Below are 25167 nucleotides of genomic sequence, written 5' to 3'. Positions count from 1 at the left end.
GGGGGGAGTCAGTGGGCAATATAAGGCAGCCCAGGGTCTATACGCCGATAGGCAGATCACACGCGGGGCAGCATGCAACAGGGCGCTCGTGGGCGTACAGACCCCACCCAATGAGGGGGAAGGGGTGGGGGGGTGTCAGTGGGCAATATAAGGCAGCCCAGGGTCTATACGCCGATAGGCAGGGCACTCGTGGGCGTACAGACGCCGCCCAATGACGGTGACCCCGGGTGCAACCCCTAGGTCCACCCATCATGAACCGCCCAGCCGGGTCGGGTACAAGCCATCTCAAATCGAAAGGATCAAACGCGGGCGAAGGGAGCACAGCCCAAGTTTTTAAAGGCAGTCTTCAAGAAAGAAAATACATGGTGCAACATCCAAGAGACAGGATTCGTCTGCCACAATTATGACAAAAGTCACAACAATTATTTGTTGAATCTCATTCTCTAGGAGTCATGTCTCGGTTTCGAAATTGGACATGTTACCGTTGGTTCATTCATGCCGCCCAGCTAAACCAACAAAATCAGACTATGTCAATACCGGCAGGAAAACAGAGCTGCACCCCAGCTTCCTCCTTTATCTACACTAACACGATACAAGCTAGCGGACCGGTTCTGCTACATAAGGTTATATTCACAGGAGATATTAACTAGGGAGACACTAGTTGCTCATTAGGCTACAAAATGTGATTCGCGTCCTTCAGAACCATGGGTGCCATGTCGGATCCATCATGCACAGGTTCCTCGAAGATAGCGCGGATTCCACCAGTTCTGTAACGCCTCTTTGGACAGACTGGGGCGGTTCTGTTGTGCTCTCCTCCTGAAATACCAAGAAAATGGTCAGAGATCGCACAACCTAAATGTCATCTGCAAAGATCAAGCGCCACGCAAACATCATCTTCAAGAAACTGCAAGAAACTGCATACCTCATCAGCAAGATAATGTGGTGATATGGATTTGATACGGTTGATGACGTGATCCACATTGTGTATAACCTTTTGCTGGAAATCCAATGGATTGATCATTCCAGCGGCAACTGGAACAGACGGAATGCCAAGCGGCCTTCTCCATGACCAAGATAACAGCTCGTCGCGGAAAAACATAGCCAGATGATGCCATATGTGTTGGGTTTGCTGAAAATCATAATAGCAGCAATTTCAACATGTGGCGCATGTACAACTAAATAGATGCACCCTATAATGAATCTTCAAGCAGAATCGGTACCAAGATAAGATCCTATCTATCTTAGTCTTAGAGAATATATCCTAAAAGAATCACCTATGCTGGGTGGAAATACTCACTTTAGGTGAAACCACAGACTGGGCAGCAGAACACATGGCAGAAACGATGAGACCTTCAACGCCAAAATTTGAGAAGAAAGCTTGCATGTTGCGTGTCAGCCTAAATGGAACTAGCTCATTGAACTCAATCAATCCATTTGGATCATAAGCTGCAAAAAAAAAAAATCAAATGTGAGTGATCATCAAGTTCCACATGCCATATTTACATAGATTGATTATTGACCCTCAAAAAGAAAAGGATTAATGATCATCAAGAAGAATACCTGGATGGAAGTCAGTCTGGAAGATCTTCCCGGTATTTTTCGCAAACAGAATTTTGTTAGGAGCCCTGCCACCAATCTGCAACATGTATGACATGAAGCAGGACAGAGCCACTTGGATTGCAAACTGTTTCTTGAAAGTCCAAAGGTGGTTGCCAGTTGGCAGAATCTTGTGCATGTACTGGGAGAAGATATTATCATTTACAATACTTTTAGTAATTTCATTGTATGCTTGCAAACGCAGTTCCACCACTTGTTCAGGAGAAACCTGCCCTGAGATGGCTTGATTTAGCTGCTCTTTAAAAATTGTTATAGGTGAATCAGCTTCTCTGTTATGCCGTGCACAGTTGATTTCATAAACCTCAAGGAAAGTGCTGTACATCAAATCATCCTCTACCATCCGAACCTGAATAATAAAAATTGCAATGTCAAGACATGTTCATTACATAATACCTTGAACCTAAAAGTTCAGGATAACAGATTATTATCAGGTAAAGAATAGGGCAGAACCAGGGGGTTAGTTCACCTGAGACCAAACAGGAATAATTATCGGGGTATGGATAGCAAGATGGCGACGTCTAGACTCCTTGTGTTTGTCAAACATTTTGTTTAGCACACGGAAAAGCTGCAGCATTCTTTCATCACTCCGAGCATTCGGAGTCAATGATGTCTGAACAATAAAATGGCGCTGCGAACCATCAGAACCAATAAGTGTCAGGCGCCGAAAGCTACTACCATGTCTCCGGACAATTGGTATATCAGGTCCAACTCTGTCCAACTTGACAGTGTGGTCAGGCGCAACCTCCTGCAAAAGAAATGCAAAGTGAGATAATACAAACAATAACCAGTGCGGGTCAAGAACTGGTGGGTAGCATAAAACTTTCAAAAGAATGTGGAGCATTATCTTCATCTGACACCGATCATGAGTGAAATAGTTCAAAAGAATAAGGACCGACCTGATCTGTAAAATACTGCCCCGGGAGTTCTACGTCAACAACATGAAAATCCCTAAGTACTTTACTTTCTTCCTCTAGCTTTAATACAGCAGGAAATCTGTCCTCAACATTACTCTGCAGAATATTCTTCCAGTGCTTCAATCTCTCAGTAAGTTCAGCAAGGGTTGATGGAAATGTAGTAGCACTATCTGGGTCAAGGTCACGCTCAAAATCTTGCTTGTACTCCTTGACAAAATCAACGTGTTTGTTAACAGCATCTTGTGAAAAGCAAGCCCTGCACACACCAGAAAGCTCCTTCTTGAGAGATTGCGGAACCTCGCCTGTGGTTGCAGTTGGATACTTGTAGCAGCGATGAAGCAGTGCATTAACCACAGCAAGAAGTCTTTCCTCGGGAAGAGTAACAAATCTTGATCCAATTTCAGACAGTAAAAGCTGAAACAAGCATGAAATAACACTATATTATAAACCTTCATTATAGACGAACTATATTGTACATAAGCATCACAGCTTTCTGCCGATTTTAAAGGGTGCCATTGTTTATCAAATTTCCTTAAAAATGTGCAAACAGCCTAAAACTATTTACTCCACAATTATAGAGCAGTTGGTGATTTAGAAATAATATATCACCTCTACCTCGCTTTTGAGATATGTACATCAATATGAATAATCTTCTTCTCACTAAACTACTTTGTTATTTCTTACCTCAAGTTCGTTGGCTAAATTGGTATGCTTGCTCCTAAGAGCTTCCATGATATCCTTTGCAGCATCAAAGGCACTTGCTGCGGAAGTGACCCAACCAAGTCCATTGTTACGTCTTAGTGCATTTTGTGAACCCTCTGCACCTGTTGAGCTCTGTTGACCTTGATCATGACTGGTACTTGTACCACCTTCAACCGTAGATCTGTCCACCTCTTGTCCTTGGAGGTTGCCCCCCTCATGAGAACCTGTAGCACCACCTGACTGGGCGGCCTGATGAACCTGGTTGTCAGAAGTCAAATTACCACCCGCACTGCTGTTATTTGCAGCATTGTTTGCCAACATAGCTTGTTGCATACGCTGCTGAGCCAACATATTTCTTCCCATTTCAGTTTTAGTTGCAACATCACGCCGCTCCATCAAGTATGTACGAAGCCAATAATACAAGGCCTGCATGAACAACTTTCAGATGTGTACATCCAGAGGCAAGAATATGCATTTTTTTAGTCCAAGAAGTTCAATAACAAGAAAGTTAAAGCATTGATTTTACCTGTGGATAAACTTGAGCTATCTTCAGCAAAACCAATTTGCAGTGTTGAGCTTCATTTCTCTGTAATGATAGCAACAATTGAGGGATCCAAGAAAGCCAAACCCAATGGGGCAGCTGCTCAAGATATTTATCTAAAGCCCTTCCGACTGGTTCATTTTGCGTATCAAAGCTGAGAAGATAGAGAATTCGAGCTAGATGGCTCCTTGAGTTCGAAACTCCATATTTAACGCCTTGGAAAAAACAACTTGCGGCATACTCAAGCCAAACCTCTTCTTGTGTTTCTTTGAAAATCTGCATAAAGGCAAACAATCATAATTACTCAATAAATCTGTAAACTGAACGGGCATTGTTAACAAAGAGGATCATAGCCATACCATGTCACAATAATTTCCCCAGCTAATCCACCCTTTTGGCAAATGCTTAAAAAGGGTGATTGCATTTGAATACGCAACATTTGCATTCTCGCAGTCATTCATTTTCAACATGAAGTCGCCTTTCAGACGAAATATTTCTGCTTTATTTTTCACAGGGAAAAATTCCAAATTGGTATTATTGATCAAGTTAAGACCACTGACTAGTTCGCCTTTCATATCTAAGTATGCCTTAGCTTGTTCGCATATCTTCACAAATGCTTCCTGCAATCAGATCAGAACGCAAACTAGTAAAATAGACATTGGATGAGTGTGCAGTAATACAGATTTTTAATGGTAGAGACAGTCACCTGGACTTCCATTGTAGCATGCCCATACATCTTATCAAGTATAGTAACACAAACATCAGGAAGACCATGCTTGCGAGTGATGTGAGCAAGCTTGTTCACATTCCAAGCCTTGTCTCGGTAACCAAGATGATGAAGTTGAGGATTTGTTTGGCCAAAATCCTTGAACGCATCTATTACCGAATTGTACATTTCATTCCTCCATTGGAGCAGGTCATACCAAATAGTCGTATTGTCCCAGTCATTAGGAGTCCTAAGTCTCCATGTCTCAAGGATATCCTTGAGATCAGCAAATGAATTCTGGTGATTTGAACTGGCACCGGAGTTCCCCGAAGCTGGTTTATTCCCATTTGCAATGTCAAGAAGTATTTTAGAGGATTCTTTCACTTCAACCAACTGCTGAAACTGCTGCAGCAGAGGCATTCGGGACTGCACAGACATCTCAGGCAACTGCCACCACTGTTCTAGTGCGAGTTCAACACCTTTGCTAACGAGGTTCTCAGCTTCTCCAACACCATTAGTACCTTTGTCATGAAGAGTGAAAAATGCTTGAATCAGACGTAACTTTGGTGTCTCTTCTACTTGAGCTTTCGGAATTACATGCTCCTTCATATATGTCCAGTCAGGCGCCTTCCAGAGGCAATCCAAAAGAATCTCATAATTCTCCACACCTTTTCCAAAATCAGCCAATACTTCCCACTGGCCTAACTGAGTTGCACAAGACAACCACTGTTCTTCCCACAGACACATTTCAGCTTTTGGGACAGTATTATTGTATGTGCCCTGAGTTGCTTTGATCATTGCCTGGTAAAAGAGGGTTTGCGCCTGCTGCCAATATCCATGCTGGACAAGTGATAGCCCAGCTCTAGTTTCTGCAGTGATTGATCTTCTCTTCCATAATCCATACCTCATGTCATCTTCATTCAGAAGCCTGTATAACTCGGCCAGTGACTCGGAGCATTTAGCCTCATTCATAAGCAGCATGTGACTCTCAAGTAATGCGATTGAAGTGTGCCAGGCATTGCAAGTTTTTCCAATATATTTGATAAGCTCGCTCGGCATGCGTGGTTGAGGGTGGCTCAAATGAAGACCTTCAAGAAGTGCTTGGGCTACATTAGGCCTGCATCCCTGCTGCCTCTTATGGTAGTCTTTTGAGAGAAGTGCAATTATTGGCTTGGCTAGCGCAACTTGTTCATCTTTCTGTAAAGTAACCCAAACAATTGGAAAGACAAGAACCCACAAATGATACGCAACATTGGGATCAGCAAAAGCAAGTTCTTTCAATGGAGCCATGACATCTGCCACCTGCATAAATTACAGATAACAAAGGAATTAGTTCTTAACATGGATTACATTCAAGACAAAGATTTCTTCCAAGCGAAACTGGCAAAAGGGTTAAATTAAAACATAGCCCCATCCAGATTAGCCTGCCTCTATGAAAGTTTAGAATGGTATTTACCACAAGCTTGCTTGCTTCATTTAAGAACTGAGAATGCCTCGTCGTAAGAGAATCAAATGACAGGGAAGTGCCATCCAAGCTTTCATGAGCATCAGGAACCTGCTGTGGCATGATAATGCGATCTGGAACTGGACCCACTATCGTAAGCGGGGTAAGTCGGGCAGAATTTGAGGCAAGAGAAATTGGTTCATTTTCAACTAATATAGCTAAAATGAGATCCAAGCCTTGCTTCAACCAGAAAACATCACTCACTGCTTCCCAGTCCTGAGTCTGTATTATAAATTGCAATCTAGCAAATAACGTCTTTCCCACGTAGTCATGGTAAAGCCTGAAGAACCGCTTCCTCATTTCTGGATCTTTAGCCCTAAATCCAAGCATGTATTGTCTCTCAACCTTATGAAAATACTCTTGCCTGGAAGCCAATGGATATCTGCACAAACAAATAAATATCAAATAGAAACCAAAAACTACTAATAAAAACTTGCTGCATAGAGATGTTCTTACTTGGTAGAATCACCACAAAGTGAATAAAGAAGCTGCAGATACTTTGCATCCCATTCTTCTTGTGCGGATGAGGAGAAACTTTTCCTGTCAACCACTGATAACTTCTGAAGATAAGTTACTATATCTTTTGGGTTAAGAGAACTAACAGAGCCAGCTGATGAAACAAGTCTGTAGTCATCCTCAATCCAAGCTTTTATCATGTCTAGTATGCATAGAAGAACACTGGAATCGGTGCCTCTCTCTGAAAGAAGTGTTTGAAGTATTTGTCCCATATTTCGTCTGTACTCAGAAGAGCCCATCACCCTCTCACTTATGAGCTTTAGGACAGTCTTCATGTTGCATATGACAGTAGAATCCACAGTAGGGCGCGAGCTAACTGCTGAATCCATTTCAGGCCTCTGTCCCTAAAAGTATTGCAATGTCAATTGCCAAGGTTAATCAAACAAGTGTTCACTGAGTCTTATCAGAAAATTTGTGCATGGAATAGGAACCATACCACATAGTTAAACAATAATAACAAATAGCAGGTTTGGTCATTAAATGGGTAATCCTAATTCTAATTCTGACGTAAAAAGTTGTAGCTCATAGGAAAAAAATAACCAAAAGAAAACTAAGGGACAAAGTGGAAGCTGAGACTGAAACGGACTATAGCGTTGACATTTAAGGGTAGAGTGACAACTAGTCAATCATGTACTAAGCTCCGCCTGGGTTTCTTACACCCCCTTGTATTTTTGGGTCAAACTTTGTGACATACAACGTACACTTTGTGACATACAACGCATATTTTGTTTGTGTTAGTCAAATCTACGGTCAAAATTGGGCACAAAATACTAAGGGGGGCAATAAACCCGGACAGAGGTAGTACGTGGGTACACGATGCGACAAAGTTTGCTGGACAACAAATTTAAAGTGACCTGTGTTTCACCCTGGATAAGTTATCTTGATTGATGTCACTGTTTATTCAGTTCACCAAATATAATTAACCAATAATAAGGTTTGCTACAGCCGTACAAGTAAAAGATAAGTGAGATCCACGGATAAGAGATCAAAAATGCAGATTGCTTGCACCAAAATATGTTAGCATATTTAAGGTAAGTTAAAAAACATAACAAAATTAAGTCAACATACTTGTCGGGCATGGTTGCCAGCAGAAGATCCCATATCCCGTGCAAGACGTTGCAGGACACGAAGAAGCAGCACAATAAATGGATCAATGAAATTCTTTTGTACTTCTGCAAGTGCATTGAGGACGAACAGTGCAAAGCTTATTATAGAGTTAGCATTGCTAGCTTCGAGTGTTATCTGTGGAGTTGTCACAGCAGCAAGATGCTTCTGAATGAGATCTTGAACCCTTTGATACAACATTTTTATATCCTGCGGTGTCGTAGCCGCTTCAAGTGGAAAAGCGCTGAATACCATCTTTAGCAAGGAACAAAGGGACTTTCCAGCATCCAGCATTTTGTTATTGAAGCAAGGTTCCAGTATCTAAGCACAAGAATTCACAGAACATATCAAAGATTAGAAACATCTGTGTAGACCCCCTCAAAAATAGGAATCTAAGGAAGACCTTGTCAAGAGAGGAGAGATAATTCTGGAGTAGCTTACTTGAGAAATATGATTGATGTTATTCCGAATGAAGAGGCGGGGTTGTTTTTCCAAGACTTTGTTCATAACATCAAGACCCTGTGCAAGCGCCGTTGCAGGGTCCTTTGACTGGGAGGGTGTCAGATTCCCAAGCAGCTTCTCGAGATAATTGAATTTAACATTGGCATTGGGCCAGACTTCCAAAGCTTGTGTCAGCAAATCAAGAGCTTGCTTGTACATTGAACTAGATTCTTTTTCCTTGGGTTCAATCACCAGTGACACCTATTCTCCAAATCAATGAATTTATATGAGTATCCACTACTTCAAACCAAATATAAAATGCGACGTGGACATGCTGATTGTTTAGGAGAGTGCTATATGACAAAAGAGCAATGAGCCAGCTAATCCACAGGTCCCCTTAAGGGGAGAAAGCACAGGTTATCAAGTTGTGATATATGCCGCAAGTATACAACACCACAAAACAAGAGGTATACCTTAGAAACATGCACGTATTTTGAAAGAAAAATATTATTTTAACGCACGCAATGTACTGATGCAGTGTGTTATTTAAAACAAAAGGTGTAAAACTAAAAAAGATAATCACCCTTATAAGGAAAGTAATAATCATCTCTTCCATTGCAGCATTGGGTTTATATTCCTCATCCGGTTGCCCAGAAGATCCTGGTGTTTCAATATTAGGTATGGATGCCCCACCAGGTGACATCACAGGAAGAGGTTGTAAGCCTGGCTCAACCTTTACCCTCTTACTCAGATCATCAGCAAACATGGGAACATCTGAAGAGCGTTTTGGATCACCACCAATAACAGTAGGGCTAAGCATATCAACAATCTGATTCTGGCTCTCACTTTCCTGCACAACTTTCATTTCACTCTGCCTCTGTCTCTCCCACGCCACTACCAATCCAGCAAGTTCGATTGCAAGACGTCGGTTTTCAGCAGTTGTGTTGTATGGTAATCCAAGACGACTAAGAGAGTTAACCATCTGGGGAACAAAATGTGCTCTGCAACTATAGAACAGTTCTGCATGGCGAACAATTAGCTGGAATATGTGAATCATGTTGGGAATAGAATGGCCTTCCTCCACAAGGATTTTCTTCGTGTATCTGATCCATATTGGCATGCGAGTATCCCCAGGAGGGAGTCTTCTAGGCAGAGCAGGCATAAGGATATCAAGAGCTTGCTTCACTAGCAACTTATTTTCTGGTTGGCATGTCCGTAATAGAGCAATAAAAACCTGGGCAATATAACAGGTCAGACTGGCTTGCTGGATAAGCTGGGAACAATGCACAGTTGTTACAGGAGAAATTTATGTTAACCTACCTGTAGAATTATCTTTTCAGGGGCTTGATATGCCTCTAAGAAATGGCACACGTTCACAAAGGCCCACTGTTTGCTGGAATTGTCTTCACGTTTAAGATGGTTCCAGCCAAACTTTATGAGTTCCTTTCGATGGTGAACAAGGTCATTCTGAAGATACTTCAGAAGTAATGTGGCAAGCTGAAGGAGTTCTATTCTTAAAGGCTCGTCATATTCAGCACTGACCTAGACACATGAAAAAAAATCCCATTACCCTCATGAAGAGAAAAAGACCAGGCATGTGTTAAGGAGTGGACTATAGTTCACCTCTTCCGGAGGATCAAGAAGCTTGTCAACAATAATTTTAACTATAGAAGGATCAACAACTTCCCAACTTTGTCCGTTTTGGAAAGAATGAGCTAGCATTGGAAGAATGAGTATCTGCATAGCAACAACCAAATGATCTTGCCCATACTGTTTTAGTTGGAATATGTTCAGAAAGTGAGTCAGAATAGTTTTCTTCAAATTTGGAGCATATCCTTCAGCAACCTAAATGCAACATGTAAATGTGTAAGAAATGGTAAGCACTCAGAAAATACAAGCGAACAACTTGCACGAATTAGAAACAAGAAATGGGGTTACCTCTATGACATAAAATTCCTTCAGAAAGCTATAATCTATTCGGCTTCGGTACAAGAATATTGATAGCATATCAAAGAGTGCACTAACTTCAGTACGATCGTGCCTTAAGTAATTCAGGAAGCATTTTATGAGCCGTTTGCTTTCCATCACCTGGTCAGAAAGCAAATATATTTAAAAAAACAAGATCTGGATAGAATGTGGAAATCTGCAATATGCTAAGGGATCAAAGTAACTCAGAATATTTACCACAGCATTAATAAGTTGCAAAAGAGTAAATTTTGTCTTGCAACAGGAACTCAAGTACCAAACTTCAATTATGAGCAAGTATGTGCATAGGAGTGAATAAGCACTCAGTGCAAGAGGAAGTATGTGCATCGGAGTGAATAAGCTCAGTGCGCGGATTTTTGGCTCTGGGGAGCATATGCTCCCTAATGAACAGTAAAATCAAAATAAATAGTAAATAAATTTCAAAAATTCTGAAATTTTTTGTAGATGTTCATATTAGTGTAACAAGTGTGCTTGACAATTTTCATGCCACATGGGATAGCAGTGCTTCGTCGGTGAAAAAAACAAAAATACGTGTAACATTTGGCGTTCAACTTGTTTTTTCTTTCACAGGTCAAAATGCTAAGTTTTTCCCCTGGAAATTTGCACGTACAGTACCATTTGGGCGCGACAATGAACACATCTTTTTTTTCAAAAAAATAAAGACATTTGTAAAATCCATTTTTGGCACGCAGGAGCATGTGCTCCCTAGAGCCAAAATGGATTTCCGCAGTGCAGCAGAGTATTCAGATAATGCAGAAACCAGAAAAAATATCCATGTGATAGTACTAATTGCTTAGGAAGTTAGGATTGTCAAACTGCGCCACTGGTAGGGTACTAAAGTAGCATTTCAGAAGGATCTGTGGAGCACAAAAATTGCCAGAAGTTTGAAGCGTTATTAAATCCTTTAGAGTCCGACAGAATTTTTTTCTTGTGCCATAAATTGATGTTGCAAAAAGAGAGGCCAAAACTGAAGTAACGAACATCTGAAAACAAACAAAAAAAATCGAAAAAAGAGTCCAGCTTGATAGCCAAATATGATCTGATACACAGAAAGATGACACAAGCAAAGCAAAGAATGCAGGAAATGAAATATAAGTAATGCACAAAACAGAAAATTAAGAAAGGTTAAAACAGGAAAGGCAGCGGTCAAAATATCAAAGATGTTGTACATGACCAGTGTATAAAGGAATCAGGAGTAAGTGGAAAGATAAAACACCTACCTGGGGTAAACTTAATTCCTGCTCATTCTGCAGGCGAGCAATTCTTGCAGGTGATTTCCATGCAAGCAACAATGTGTCGAAGACATCCCTGTTGTCACGGAGCCACTCGGGCATCAATTTCACAAGGGTCGAGATAAGTTCTAATCCATTGAAATAACTATCTGAACCAATAACCATGTTTGATGAAGATTGGACAGTAAAACTATTGGTTGTGGCTCCAGCTCCTTCATCCTTTACCGAGGACAACAACTGATTACCAGGTCCCGAAGATGGTAGTTGAGCAGCACCTGCTTCAGTCTGAGAGTTAAACTGTGAAAAGGCACTAGCAAGTATCTTTTGAGGTGACTTCGCAAGTTCATCCCGTAATTCCCCAGTATCAGAGCAGATTATGTACATAAACCTGTATTTTCAAAAAGGAAGAATTAATCAATTTTTGGACGTGATAAATATAATTACCCCTATGTTAACCATAGGAGCAAGAGGTGCATTTCAAAGATGATAACGCCACAGGACCAAAGGCTGTTCACATATGTATATCTCCCAATATAACTTTGAAGGGGAAAATAAGATGTCAGCAGATAACGACAATCTGATGGAAGAATGATTCTGGGGATGCTATTTTTTACCAACCTATTATTTCAATCACCTGGTCAGTGTCTAATTTCAGAGATATGTTGCAAAAAATGTGCATTGCACTTGCAGAATGCCTAAAGTAATTCCCTCTGGATTATGAAGGTACAGTGGTAAAGTACAGTTTTGAAAACACGTGTAAAAATGAATCCATAATAACCCAAAAAATCGCTTCTGGATTAAGCCAGCTAAAAGTCTTTTAAGTTAATTATAATCTACCCAAGTTTAGTAGAGTAGTACTCCCTCCGTCCCATAATGTAAGACCCTTTTTGACTCTAGTGTAGTGTCAAAAAACATCTTATATTATGGGACGGAGGGAGTAGCATATAACCACAAACTGCATGCAGTACTAAACTGTGCTTTTGAAGCTTCCCATTATTGCACAAAGTAGTACTATTCATACATCATCGATAAACGCATGATCTGGTAAAGTGTCTACCTTCTGAAATACTTTTGATGACTTAACCGAGCAAGAAAATAGTCCACAGCCTCCACAGCATAGCGGTTCAAAAACTTGGAGAGTGGAGCACGGTAAGGGCTGTTGATTTCACTATAAAATTGGTCTTCAGGAAGTGCGCTCTCCAAATCTATTACCAAGGTGACAAGGTCATCCAAGAACTTGCTCGCCGCCGCGGGGAGAAGGTGAAAAAGCTCAATCATAGCTGCCCAAGCAAAGAAAAAACATTACGTAAGACCATATACAACTACCAAGCAAAAGAAAGTTAGAAATGAGGACAACATGATTTTGCCAGACAATACAAGGATAGCTTCACATTAGATCACTATTTTTAAATGATTCAGATATTTCCTAATGAAGATTATAATCATCTATATCTAAGTAGGTTCATGTAAAATATGTCACAACTAACAAAGTTAGTGAAGTCTTGGTTTATAAAATGTAGAGTGGCATGTAATCCCTTCCCACACACAATATCCTATTTGAGAGAAATAGAATACATGATGAATAGCAAAATATGTCACCTGCAGCTATTTTTGGTTCATCTCCAGTTTTCCAAGATTTTTGACTCTGGGCAAGCTTCTCTGGCTCCAGCCATTTTTTCAAGTGATCCAATAACTTTGCACCCAAAGTTACATTGAACCAATTAGACAGTAATTCAAGCAGACGGGCCAATCCTTGGAGTAACGGCATGGTGAGACTCCTTGTCTGTGCTAAGTTAACTAAGATGGGCCTTAAGCTACTCTGTAAAAGATCTTTTGGCATCCTCTGTTGCTGAACAACCTGTAAATGCAATTACAAGTGAGAACATAACACACGGAAAACATTTTTTTATGTTGAAATAGTTATTAGTAAAGCAGAGATTAACAAACAAAAGGGTAGCAATTAGCAAATATTCTAATGTACATCGCAAAGTGTCAATATAACAGAACATAAGTGCAGATAAACATTACCTGACGAAGTCCCTCCTTGGCAACATTGACAATTTCAGTTGTCCTACATGTAAGAGACTTGAAAAACATTGAGATAATCTTTGCCCGCAATTCACTGTGAATTGGAGCTTTCAGATCTCCCCAAGCCATCGCAGTACAGAGCAGTTCAATGCATGCAGTTCTTAGTTTATTCCATGTCATGACTATTTTGGCATTCATCAGCTTGGTGACCCATACTGTTTCATCAGCCTCCGCAATTTGCAGTGCTTCTTGCAAAAAATTGACGAGCTCAGGCGACAACTTCAGAAGAGGTGGTCTTAGTGCTAGACAGAAGTTCAGGGCTGTAACAGTACCCACCTGTGACAAAAAGAAAAGAAAAGAAATCTATCAACTGATATTGTCAATGTTTAGTCTGGGTGAGTAAAAGATTAGGAATCCAAGGAAACCTGTTGCTCAACGTTCTTCGAACGCAGAGGTCGTGAAATCAGAGGCTGAAGCAATGGTAGATACAAAGGCTCAAGCAATTCAGAGACTTCACTGCCAGTCCTACTTGCAAGCAGTGATAAGCATGCCTGCACATTCTTTCTCACAACAATTGAAGCATTGGGGTTAAACAGCTCGAAAGCAAGAAACTCAACAACTCCCTGGAAACTTTGTCTGCGGGGTTCACTGTTTGCTTCATCTGCGTTGTTTACTACCCGTAACACTTGTGTTAGGACATGGTTTGTCTCCTCCTGCTCTTTGTTTGCATGCACTGGAAGCCTCTTAAGAACATATATAAGTCCACGTACAACTCTGACCTGAAAGATACATAGGGTTTCCACAGACACTTTACCAACCAATGCTCCAAGGCCTATTACACCACCCATCTGAGCTTGCCACGTGCTACCATAACAACAGTGCAATAAACGGGGCAATAGTTCCTCAAACACAGCAACCCGCACACTCGGGGGAGGAGAATATACTGGATTCAAAGATGGACTAGAAACGAGCATAGGAGTGCTTGGGCCTCCTCTTAGCACACCAGTGTGTTTCATCCGTGCGAGAAAGATTAGTGTCTCAGCAAAAGTATTCAAAGCAGATAGAGCAGCTTTTGCATGTTGACGGTTTTCACTAGATAGAACTTCAACTAATGCATCCAAAAATATTAAAGGGTCCAACTCCCGGAGATTAGATGATGTGGTGCTTCTTGGTCTAGACCCCATGGTGATGCTAGATGACAGGGACGAACCAATAGGCTGCCCAAATCCAGATTGATTGGAGGATGACGAATCAACATGGAAAAGTATAGCAAAATGCCGGCATATATCAACAACAAAGTCATCCTTCTCATCTTGAAGACTGGTATCAGCTTTAGCGGCGATGATAGCTACAAGCAAAACCTTGAAAACAGATTTTTCTGCCAATAATTGTGTCTTTGTCTTGACACCTAAATCTCCCTAAATACAGATAAAATAAAGGAAAGCATCAGTACGAAACAATAAGATTGCTAGAACACAGAGGCCAAGAAAAAAACTATGGTTCCAAGTCCAGAATCAATTACCACTAATATATGAAATCATTTTGCTTTGGACATGGATCACTAAAACTTAAGGGCTAACTGATCAACAGGTCTGCAAAGAATCTAAAAGATCTGTATGCATAGAATTGCAAGTGTGACGACACCTGATTAAACACCTAGTTGCAGTTAGCTACAATCAGAAGTGCAGATATTGCATGCAACCCAAAAATCACGTGTGCCAACTTGGCAATGATAAAGGCCCAGTATAAGCCAAAGACTGAAGATGGTTAGTTTAGTAGAAATTACTAATTCAAAATGATAATTATTAATAGTAGCTTTTAGTTTAGTAGTCCCTCCTTCCCATATTAATTGTCGCTCAAACGGATGTATCTAGCATAGAAATACGTCTAGATACAACCATTTGAGGGACAATTAATATGGGATGGAGGGAGTAGTACCACATTGGCTTTCATTTACAAAGAGGTTACCAGGTAAATAAAAGCCAACTGTTAGTTCCACAAACAAACAATCATCTGCAAAGATATATCAAGCAACTCCAAATGAACACCAAGTCAAAATAAACCTGACTATACATTTTAGCAACTTTGGTAACAGGTAACCATGGGGAATGTACAAATAAGGATATCATATTCCATAAGAGAAAAAAGGTCTGATTAAACAACACTTCAACCCATTCTCTTTAACTTGTGCTCGATACTGATCCAGTCCTTAATATAATGATTGAGGGTATCATTTATGACACGTGTCACAACAATATTGGCATATGGTAGATCCAAATACTAGTGTGCATCTTAGGGTCAGAATTTTAAGATGTAGACTCATGCATTCTAAAGGACATCAAAAGGAGAAAGGGGGGAGTACATAATAATATTTAATGCTAGTGCTCAATAGTATACACAGGATGTCTTGACGGAAGTCTTAAATAGTATACCAACCTTCATATCTGAAGCATCGTTGCGACGCCTTGAGGGATCTAATGAAGAAATGAGCAGATGCCCAAGAACGCCAGAGCTCACACCCTCCGCAGGTACATTTTCCCTCAAATTTAACAAAGAGTTCAAGCATACTCGAATAAACTGAAGAGCCTGTTTCCTGTAGAAAGCTTCCATACCATTACCTTGCATAACAGCACCAACAGCAAAATGTATGCATCTGTCCAGAGGAACTAAAAATGGTGTTGCAGGCTCAAAAGTCAGAACTAAACGAAGTCCATGTTCCGGATTTTCTTTGCATTCAAGTGCTAAGGGCTCCTTCAGAAATCGCCTGTTTCGACCGCCTAGCTTACCTAAAAGTTCCAAGGACTTTGTACCCCATTTGTAGGGAAGGGGCCTTAAGTGAGACCATAAAGCAAGAATGACCTCAGACATTAAACTGGCCATGCTAGGTTCCAGAAAATCAGGATTTAGGCTATCAATCCAAAATTCAAGTGTACAAAGAGCTAAGCTCACAAGATCATCATTCCCTTTCAGAGCAAGAACAAGAGGTTTCATCAAACGAGGAATGTGAGGTAGCAACGAACTCAAACGGGCAGGTAATATCAGGCAAAGCTCCAGAATCAAGTCCCGCATATCTGCAGTTGTTGGCCCATCAAGCATCGAGAGTAACAAATTGAGGCAAGGTTGAAGAGATGGAATAAGATCACGCATCAATGAATCAAATTTAGCACTGTTCAATGCACGGAACATGCTACGGAGAAGGTGCATGTAACCAAGAGGTTTCTCAACTTCAGTGGCACTCTTCATGCAAACTTCCATTATTACTGGCACATGTGGCTGAAGAGTGCGTTCGCAGCTTTCTGGAGCCTTTGCGGCAGCAATAAACAAGAAGCGGAAGAGTTGCAAGACAAGCTTTGCTGCAGGTGAATCTGGTTGTTTCAGAGCATCAAGCTTTGAGCTAACAAGGAAATTAATCAATACATCTGTGAAGGGCCGAAGAACCTTTGGAGCTTGCAGAAGGGAAGAAAATATGTGTAAAAGCTGGTTGTTGGTTATCATGCAATCAAAGAGATCCGGCATGCAGAAGGAAAACATATCCATGATATCACGAGCTTCCATTATAGCTAGCATTTGTGAAAAACATTGTAGTATGTCCCTCTCCTCATCTTTCTCCTTAAATAGAGCTAAACAGTGAACACCAGATTTTAGAACACCTGAAGTCTTCCGCACCTAGAATAGATGGTCAAGATTTATTACAAAAACTCGAATCAAACCAAGAGGAGAAAAGGCTCGGACAGAGTGATGTACCTCATCCTCCCGCAGTCCCCTGAAGGGTTGAACTGACAAATTAGCAGATTGCTGATTCTGTTGCTGCACAACACATGATAGGATATAAGAACTTAAGGACTAGAGCACAAAGAAAGTGACAAGCGGACAAATTTACTACTCCCTCCGTCCCAAAATGTAAAGACACTTCTTACATTTTGGGACGGAGGGAGTATTTAGCAATTCAGAAAGTCCATAATACCTGTGGGCGTGGCCAATGAGCATGGGTTATACTCCAAATTATTGTCTTCATTCCTGGTGTGTTCAATATGAAAATTCATAGTTCAGACGTGTAGCCACAAGATGCATATCATCGCTTAAAAACTTTGAATGGTGTGAATACTGTATATCAAAATGCATACCCATTACGAGTGTCCTTATCAGACTTTTGTAATCATTAACCTCCTTCGTATATTCCAAGGGTGGTTGCAAATTCAACACGGTCTGCAATAGATGTCAAAATGGTTTAATAAACAACAACAAAAAAGCAGCAGCTGTATCAGATTTAGGCATGGATCCCTAATTATGTTTCATGGTGCTTGGTTTATCAGATTCAGCTGCATCACATAAAACACACCTGCAATGGGACTTCGAGCTTCATTCTCAAATTTGGACGTTCCTTCCCTTCCTCAACTTCTTCAAGCAACTACAGAGAACAAGAGTAAGGTAACATAATATAAAACACTAAATGGAAATGACGCAGTAATAATGGGTGCTTGAAAGCCAATTTATGTACTATGGCTCAAAAGTAGATCATGAGATACACATATTAGTAAGCACAACATGAATCTACCATTACATTTTCAGTTCTCATGTATAAAGAAGCTGAAATTGAAGTAAATGATAGCTTCCTTTCATTGTTGTTCATAATAGAAATCTTAAGAACTGATATGTTCTGTTGCAGGACAAGATGGAAATATGTAAAACATGTAGATACAAAAGAGACAGGGCACCCAGCCAATCACAAAAAGCTACATGACACTTAAAAGAAACCTTATCTTAGCCAGAGTGAGCAGAGCCCTTAGGTCAACCCTACAGTTGATGATTGGGCCTTAACAATTAGGAGTACTAACAACATTATTCCCCATGATTTTCCTACCTCATCACCTGCTTTTGTGGATATTTAACAGGCAAAGTAAAGCATGCCGCCAAACAGAAACGTATCGTGTGGATAGGCAATGACGGCAGGGAGAATATATCATGCCGGTAACTAGCAGGGGAAGGCATAAGGATAGTTGGGGGAGATCTTATGATAGCTACTTTACTGCAAACACCAAGGCCTGCGCTTTGGCCTTGGAAATTCCAAATGGATAGTAGATTTCTGCTAGAATAAGACTGAAAGACTGATAATATGAATCTTCTGTTGTGTATATAGTTGTATACTTATACAACCGCCGTCCCATATTTCAGTGCTAGATACATTCGTTTGAGCGACAGTTGATATGGGATGGAACAAAAATTGCATACCCAAAAATTAGAGGGACCAAGACTACCAACGCAATCCTACACACATTTGCATTAGAAATTCACACAGCTAGCTCATACTCCATTCCATACAGACCCTGCAGGAATTCAGCTGAGCAGAACTGCCACATTGTTTTGGAACATAGAAGCATTAGAAAATATTGCCTATGCTTTATAGCTGTGTATTGTAGTTCTGCAGTTTGAATTATTGCAATATCTAACCAATGTGGCCATGTGTGTATAATGTGCCAATGGATTGAAGAAAGATTCTGAAGTTCCCATATACCTGAGGAATCGTGCGCTTCAGTGTCCTAAATTTCCCAACAAATGCATCCAATATGCGCCCCTGGTAATTGGCCAATCAGGAGTATTTGTTAAGGAAAAAGTAATCTTTCATGTGTACATTATGAACAAACAATTCTTACCAACAATACTCGTGCTTCATCCATGCTTTGCTGGTCAACACCTTTTTCATATATGGGCTCGACCTAGAATGGTACCAGAAAAATTAGCGGTTTACAAACGCTATTTTCACTAAAACTACTGTTTAGCTTTATGGTTATGCATGAATATTGAATTACAGAAGGAAAAACTCAACAACAAAAGTAATATACAAATCACTAGAATTATCTCGGTACTCTGGAAAATCACGGCGACCCCAGGGCACCAGGACAACTAAGTGCATAGGGTCATCTTCGACGAGAGTAAATGATACCAAGTACTTTATTTAATAAATATACCATTTTGGTAGGAAGTTAGGAGACATAGCATCCAAGGTTACCTAATGTAAAATGTAAGGTACATAATATAGGATAAGCATATTTGGAGAAGAGAAGAGAGAAAGAAAAAGGAATGGGAAAAGAAATAACACAAAAATGTAACAGGAGTGATTGCTTGGACCATCTGGCGATGTTAGGGATAGCTCTTGATTTTTTACGTATGCATTTTCCCTCCCAGCAGGCCACCGCCACAGAACACAGAACCATATGTAGAGAGGAGACTCGATGATAGAGATGATCGTTGGCAGGCAACCATCGTATCCTGACATCATCATCATCATAGGCCAGCAAAGCCATGATCGAGATCGAGATCGAGCTCAAGTTAAAGGTCTATGTTCAAGGATTTTTTTAAAGATCTGCTATCGTGGAACGGATGTGACGGTGGCAGTGACTTCACTCGCTTCCTCCCCTATCCCCCTCTTATCCCCTCCTTTCCACTCCTTCCAAACACCCACCTAAGTCCAGCTGGCCTGATTAGGCCTGATTAAGCCCACTGACGCCTGCCTCCAGCAGCCAATATGATTTGAAATCCTTGGTAAATGCCATTTTTTGTACTAAAGAAAGGAAGAATAGTAAGCATACCAGATTAAGCATTAGGCGGGCAGACGTCGTATGAATTACGAGAGTTAACGAAGAATCATGCATATTCCGAGAGAACAAATAGATGATCCGTGACAACTGCACAAAAGTGAAGTTACTGCTTTAGTATAAACATCCCCAAAACTCGGTCATGAATATAGTAGAACAAAGCAAAAGTCTGCTCTCGTAGATACTTGCATAATCTTTGCTGAATAAGGAAAATTACAGTATCTGTGTTATAGCTAGCAAAAGAAACATCTGACAAAGCACCTAATCAATCAAACAACTAGCTGCCTAAGCCTTTATATTGATGGTGTTTACAATGAGCAAATAAGATAGTAGTTCTCCCTCTAAAATCTATGGAACTGCAGAAATTATGGGTGTGTTTGATTTTAAGCCCAAGTCTACCAAACCAAATTCTACCTGGCCAAAATTTTGGCCATGGTTTCTCATGCCCATGATTTGGCCAATTTCGGCAAGAAAAATAAACTAAAATAGGCAAAGGAGCAAGGCATGTCAAAATATTGGTAAGCATCCAAACAATGACCAAAAATTAGGTCATACCCAAAAAGCAGGTAACGCATGTTTTGGACAAAAGCCGGACATACCCTCTGACTGAGCAGTGCCAAATTTGTGATCTTGTGAAATAAAATAAATATTTTAACATAACAAGATTGACATGCTAGAGTTAAAGAATAAGATCAACCAGCGGAAGGGAAAGGTCTCCTCGAACATAATGCACCAACTCTGCAAGAAGGGTATAAGCAAGCGGCCTTAATGTCTCGATACAAACTCGCCCTGTGCCAACCAAAACCCTGGAAGACAAGCAATCAAGAGTTAAAACTTGTCTGAAACTAAGAATAAAGCATGACATGCAAAAAAGCAAGCAATCAAGTGCTCCAATATCCATAACAGGGCATAAATGGCATAAGATTACCATGTACCCAGTTGAGTTATAACACAGCAACCGTAAGAAAAGAAGGATAAGGTCAGCGTAACACGTAGTGACTCATTGACAGCTCAGTGGATATGGTATTGCTCTGCTTACAGTTTTACAGCGATTGTCTACAAACTAAAATTGAGGAGTTCAAACCAATCCAAATCAAGGGGAGGGATGATTTTTTATAATTCCTTAGTTTCCAACTGCTTTGAATTATCCTTGTCTTCAATGAAAAGGAGTTTATGTGACCTTGTTTATTTGGACTATATCTAGAAATATTCAGCCCTCTAAATGTAACTTCGAAAGGAAACAGCGAAAGAAACAGGTGGTCATGAGTTATGACATCAGATCAATAGCTAGCTAGCACACCGCATGGTAAACCATCTTGCCTCCGCATTTAAAAATCATGGAACAAAATATGGTAGTGAGCATTCAAGAAGTGAAATGGTTTATGTACCTTTCATCAAGAAGTGTGTCAATCAAGGGAAACAGCCCACGCCTGTATTCAGTGTTGAGAACTTGCTTCAGCCCAACTAGCAGCTCCTGGAATTACATAAATGGAAGTGTTTTAAAATAATGCATGATTCAGCACCTAACTAAGGGAGTTTGCAAAGCATAGTAACCTTTCTTATGGAGACTGAGTCTGCGGGGCATGTAACAAGCAATTTCACAATACTGCTGCATATACTGTTCTCATATGGCTTTATATAATCTGCGTTGCTTTTTAGCAGGTACGTCAGGAACGACAATGTCTGCAGCACAAACCATCAATCGGTTAAGAACTCCGCAGGCAAGGCAACAGAAGTATAGTGAACTAAGCCCTACCTTGACTTGTGCACCCTTTAACTCAACAAAGGGCGTCTTCAGGTGAGGCAGCACCTTGTCTGGCCCGTTCTCAGCAATTGCTTCCACCATGAGTGGCAATAAGAACGGGATATTTGTCTGCACCAGCTTAGCATACAACTGAAAGAGGAACATCACCACAAGAGGGCTCTCGGTAACTATCTTGAAAGACTGTGCGCTTGGATTGAGTTGTCCACCACTTGGCACTGCCAACATGCCTGGGCCATCGGCAGTGGGGTCCAAATGCTGATTGGACACGGGAGGAACGACATTGGCACTGGCATTGGGGTTATCGAAGAAATGCTTGACGGTAAATTTGAAGTTGCGGTATATTGCAACAACAAAATCAAGAAATGGCTGGACCTCCGCCTCAACAGTAGGGCGGAAGTTGCGGAGAAGGTCAAATACGATTCGAATGGCAAGAAGGGCATTGTCCTCATTGTCCTGTGTCAGCACGCGGAGAGAGAGCTTGAGAAGATCCTGCACAAAGGGTCGCAGCACCTCACTGTGCGGAAGCCGGTTGAGGATCTCGATCACCACATTGCGCAGCTTGTGCTCAGCGTTTTCGGTGGCCTGTGGTGAGGTGTAGGTGCTCAGGATGGCTGAGAAGGCCCTGAAGTAGCATCGAAGGAAGTTGAGGTAATCCGGAGTATGTGTCATCTCCAGGCTGTCCCGAACTTCCATCACGAGCTGCAGCCGGACTTGCACAGCTGCAAAACAGTCAAACGGATGATTAGTCAGCGGACCATTGAGCCAAAAGAGTCAGCAACTCCAGAGAAAGTATTATGGCTTTCAAAATTTGCAACTTGGGATTGAACAAAAAGTGTCCTTTACTCCTTTATGGTGAATTTCGACAGGAAACTGGAGAGCAGGCCATTTGACAAAATTCTAGGATCGAGAACTATATGCTTGATTAATTACGAAAAAAATGGAACAGCTTCATTCGGTTCCAGGCAGCGGAAACCTGATACTGCAAAATTGTACATTGGGGAGCAATATACCTCTAATTAATCCACACCGTATAAAAAAGATACAGACTTAATAAATCAGAAGGGGAATGCGGAGATTCAGTAAGGTAAACAGGACTGCAAGAGCGACAGTCCAACTGCAAACAAACAGAAAAGGTTGCGAGGAAACAATGGGCGGGTAAACTACATACGATCCGCCGCCCCCTAGCGAAATCGCGAGCGCGTCGCGCAAGGACGGCTGCAAAATTGACGCGGCGGCGCATACAAAAAAAAGACGAATAAACAGGGCATGTGCGGAGGGGAACGCGGGGGCGTACGTAGGTCGGGCTCGAAGAGCTTCTGCGAGTGCATATCCATGTTGGAGCTGTTGATGGGCGCCATGGCGGCCCCAGCCCCGCTCGGAGGACGCGCGGGCCACAAACCCTACCGCGCCAGGGCTTAGGGTTTTGGGGATCTGCGCCGCCCGGAGGGGACGACCCGGCGCCGCCGCCGCCGACCGAGGGGCGGGGAGGGTGGGGAGCGGCGGAGGGGGACGCGCGTTCGATCTTTCCGGCACGAGGCGGGCCGCGCCTCCAGTTTCAGAGCTGACCTCGCGCTCGCGGGCGAGCTGAGGGTTTGAGGGAGGGGGGAAGGAGGGGAGAGAGATGGAGACGAAGGGAGAGAGCGACGGTTTTAATTAGGGAGGGTGGTGGTGCGTTTGGGGCTGGTTGGGTTGGGTTGGGTTCGGTCCCTCCGGTGCGGACGGGCTCTGGCTTCGGAAAAAAGGAAGCGTGCCGCTCTCAGGTCAACGCACCCCTCCAAAAGAAGGAATTCTGAAGTTCTGCAAATCTGTTTTGGCAGGAATTTCCCTTCAAATCAAAACAAGAATATATGCAACCATTGTGCAATTACATGCCGCTAATCTTTTTGGTCATCGAAGAGATAAACAAAACATGTGGCGAAAACATGCTACGGGCAGAGAGATTGTGAATACACCATCGACTATTGTCGTGTGTGTAGGGTGTGTTTGGTCGAAAAATTAAGGGTGTGTTTGGTTGAGGAATGGAGTGTCATGGTACATTCTATCGGAATGGGTCAGTTCCGTTCGTGTGTTTGATTGAGGACAATGGGGGTTATTGCAAAGACGGAATGTAACAGGTTTGATTTCAATTTGCAGTTCAGGCATTTATAGTGAATTGAGGATGAGACGGGCACTTGTTAGTATGATTATATAACTAAGGGCATGTGTTGACCAAGATGCTATTCAAGGAGTTATTCAAAAGATTGGTCATGTGAGAGTTGAGCTTATTACAAGTATGTCTTGAAGAAGATTGTGTGAACATTCATGTTTAGCATTAAGACATCGTCTTTATGAAGAGAGAATATTTGATTCAAGGTTGCGGTGTGCAAGTTTAAGTGGAGCATCACGAAGAGATCGCATTCTTGAAGCTTGTCGTCCATTTGGTGACAATGGACATGTGAAGATGCGCTAAAAAGTGGTTCACCCATAGTGGAGTATGGGGGAGTAATCTACTAGCCTTCACCGAGCCAACGCAATCAAGAAAGGTAGTCCAACTTGAGGAAATCAAGGTCGTCATCATCTAGCTGTCGGGGGTTGGGTGCGACATATGCCAATGGATGGCTTATCATGGTGGGAGCAAGTAGAACGTCGTCGGTGCCTGGAAGCGGGATAAGGCATAGACACGAACGTCGGCGCACTTTACCCAGGTTCGGGGCTCTATTAGGAGATAACACCCCTAATCCTGCTCTGCGGGGTATTCGCATGATCACTAAGGCACTAGTGAGTACAATGGTGCTTGTCGGTGTCAAAACCGGCGGATCTCGAGTAGGGGGTCCTGAACTGTGCGTCTAGGCCGGATGGTAACAGGAGGCAGGGGACACAATGTTTTATCCAGGTTCGGGCCCTCTTGATGGAGGTAAAACCCTACGTACTGCTTGATTAATATTGATGATATGGGCAGTACAAGAGTAGATCTACCACGAGATCGGATAGGCTAAACCCTAGAAGCTAGCCTATGGTATGATTGTATGTTATGGTTGTTGTCCTACGGATTAAAACCCTTCGGTTTATATAGACACCGGAGAGGGTTAGGGTTACACAAGGTCGGTTACAAAGGAGGAGATATCCATATCCGTATTGCCTAGCTTGCCTTCCACGCCAAGTAGAGTCCTATCCGGACACGAGACGAAGTCTTCAATCTTGTATCTTCATAGTCCAACAGTCCGGCCAATGGAGATAGTCCGGTTGTCCGGAGACCCCCTAATCCAGGACTCCCTCAGTAGCCCTTGAACCAGGCTTCAATGACGATGAGTCCGGCACGCAGTATTGTCTTCGGCATTGCAAGGCGGGTTCCTTCTCCGAATACATCACAGAAGAACTTGAAAACAAGGATAGTGTCCGACCCTGCAAAATAAGTTCCACATACCACCGTAGAGAGAATAATATTTTCGCAATTCTAATTTGCTGACTTGTCTTGACAGTATGACGTTATGTCATGGCCCGGTGATTATTCGAACCGTTCCCTTTAACCAGCCCCGCAC

The 25167-nt window shown here is 41.9% G+C and overlaps 1 protein-coding gene across 1 annotated transcript; it reads right to left on the bottom strand.

The window, feature by feature from the left end:
- Positions 1-359: 359 nt before the first annotated feature.
- On the bottom strand, positions 360-23261 carry LOC119353573 (transcription-associated protein 1-like). The gene is made up of 36 exons (XM_037620193.1): positions 22944-23261; positions 21641-22368; positions 21439-21567; positions 21273-21358; positions 20582-20690; positions 19879-19974; positions 18943-19005; positions 18804-18863; positions 17631-17699; positions 17416-17497; positions 17256-17308; positions 17036-17098; positions 15728-16957; positions 13717-14709; positions 13292-13627; positions 12863-13121; positions 12321-12543; positions 11252-11651; positions 9984-10133; positions 9669-9890; positions 9366-9587; positions 8629-9279; positions 8046-8306; positions 7569-7925; positions 6441-6844; positions 5937-6366; positions 4481-5782; positions 4134-4394; positions 3760-4050; positions 3216-3659; positions 2514-2945; positions 2084-2362; positions 1561-1963; positions 1298-1446; positions 923-1129; positions 360-816 (listed from the first exon to the last, which is right to left on the bottom strand). The coding sequence occupies exons 1-36, from the start codon at positions 23005-23007 to the stop codon at positions 697-699; spliced, it is 11628 nt and encodes a 3875-aa protein (XP_037476090.1). The 5' UTR covers positions 23008-23261; the 3' UTR covers positions 360-696.
- Between the last annotated feature and the right edge of the window lie 1906 nt (positions 23262-25167).

Source organism: Triticum dicoccoides, chromosome 2A (assembly GCF_002162155.2).
Source record: "Triticum dicoccoides isolate Atlit2015 ecotype Zavitan chromosome 2A, WEW_v2.0, whole genome shotgun sequence".
NCBI lineage: Eukaryota > Viridiplantae > Streptophyta > Magnoliopsida > Poales > Poaceae > Triticum > Triticum dicoccoides.
This window is presented reverse-complemented; position numbering and strand designations above follow the sequence as displayed.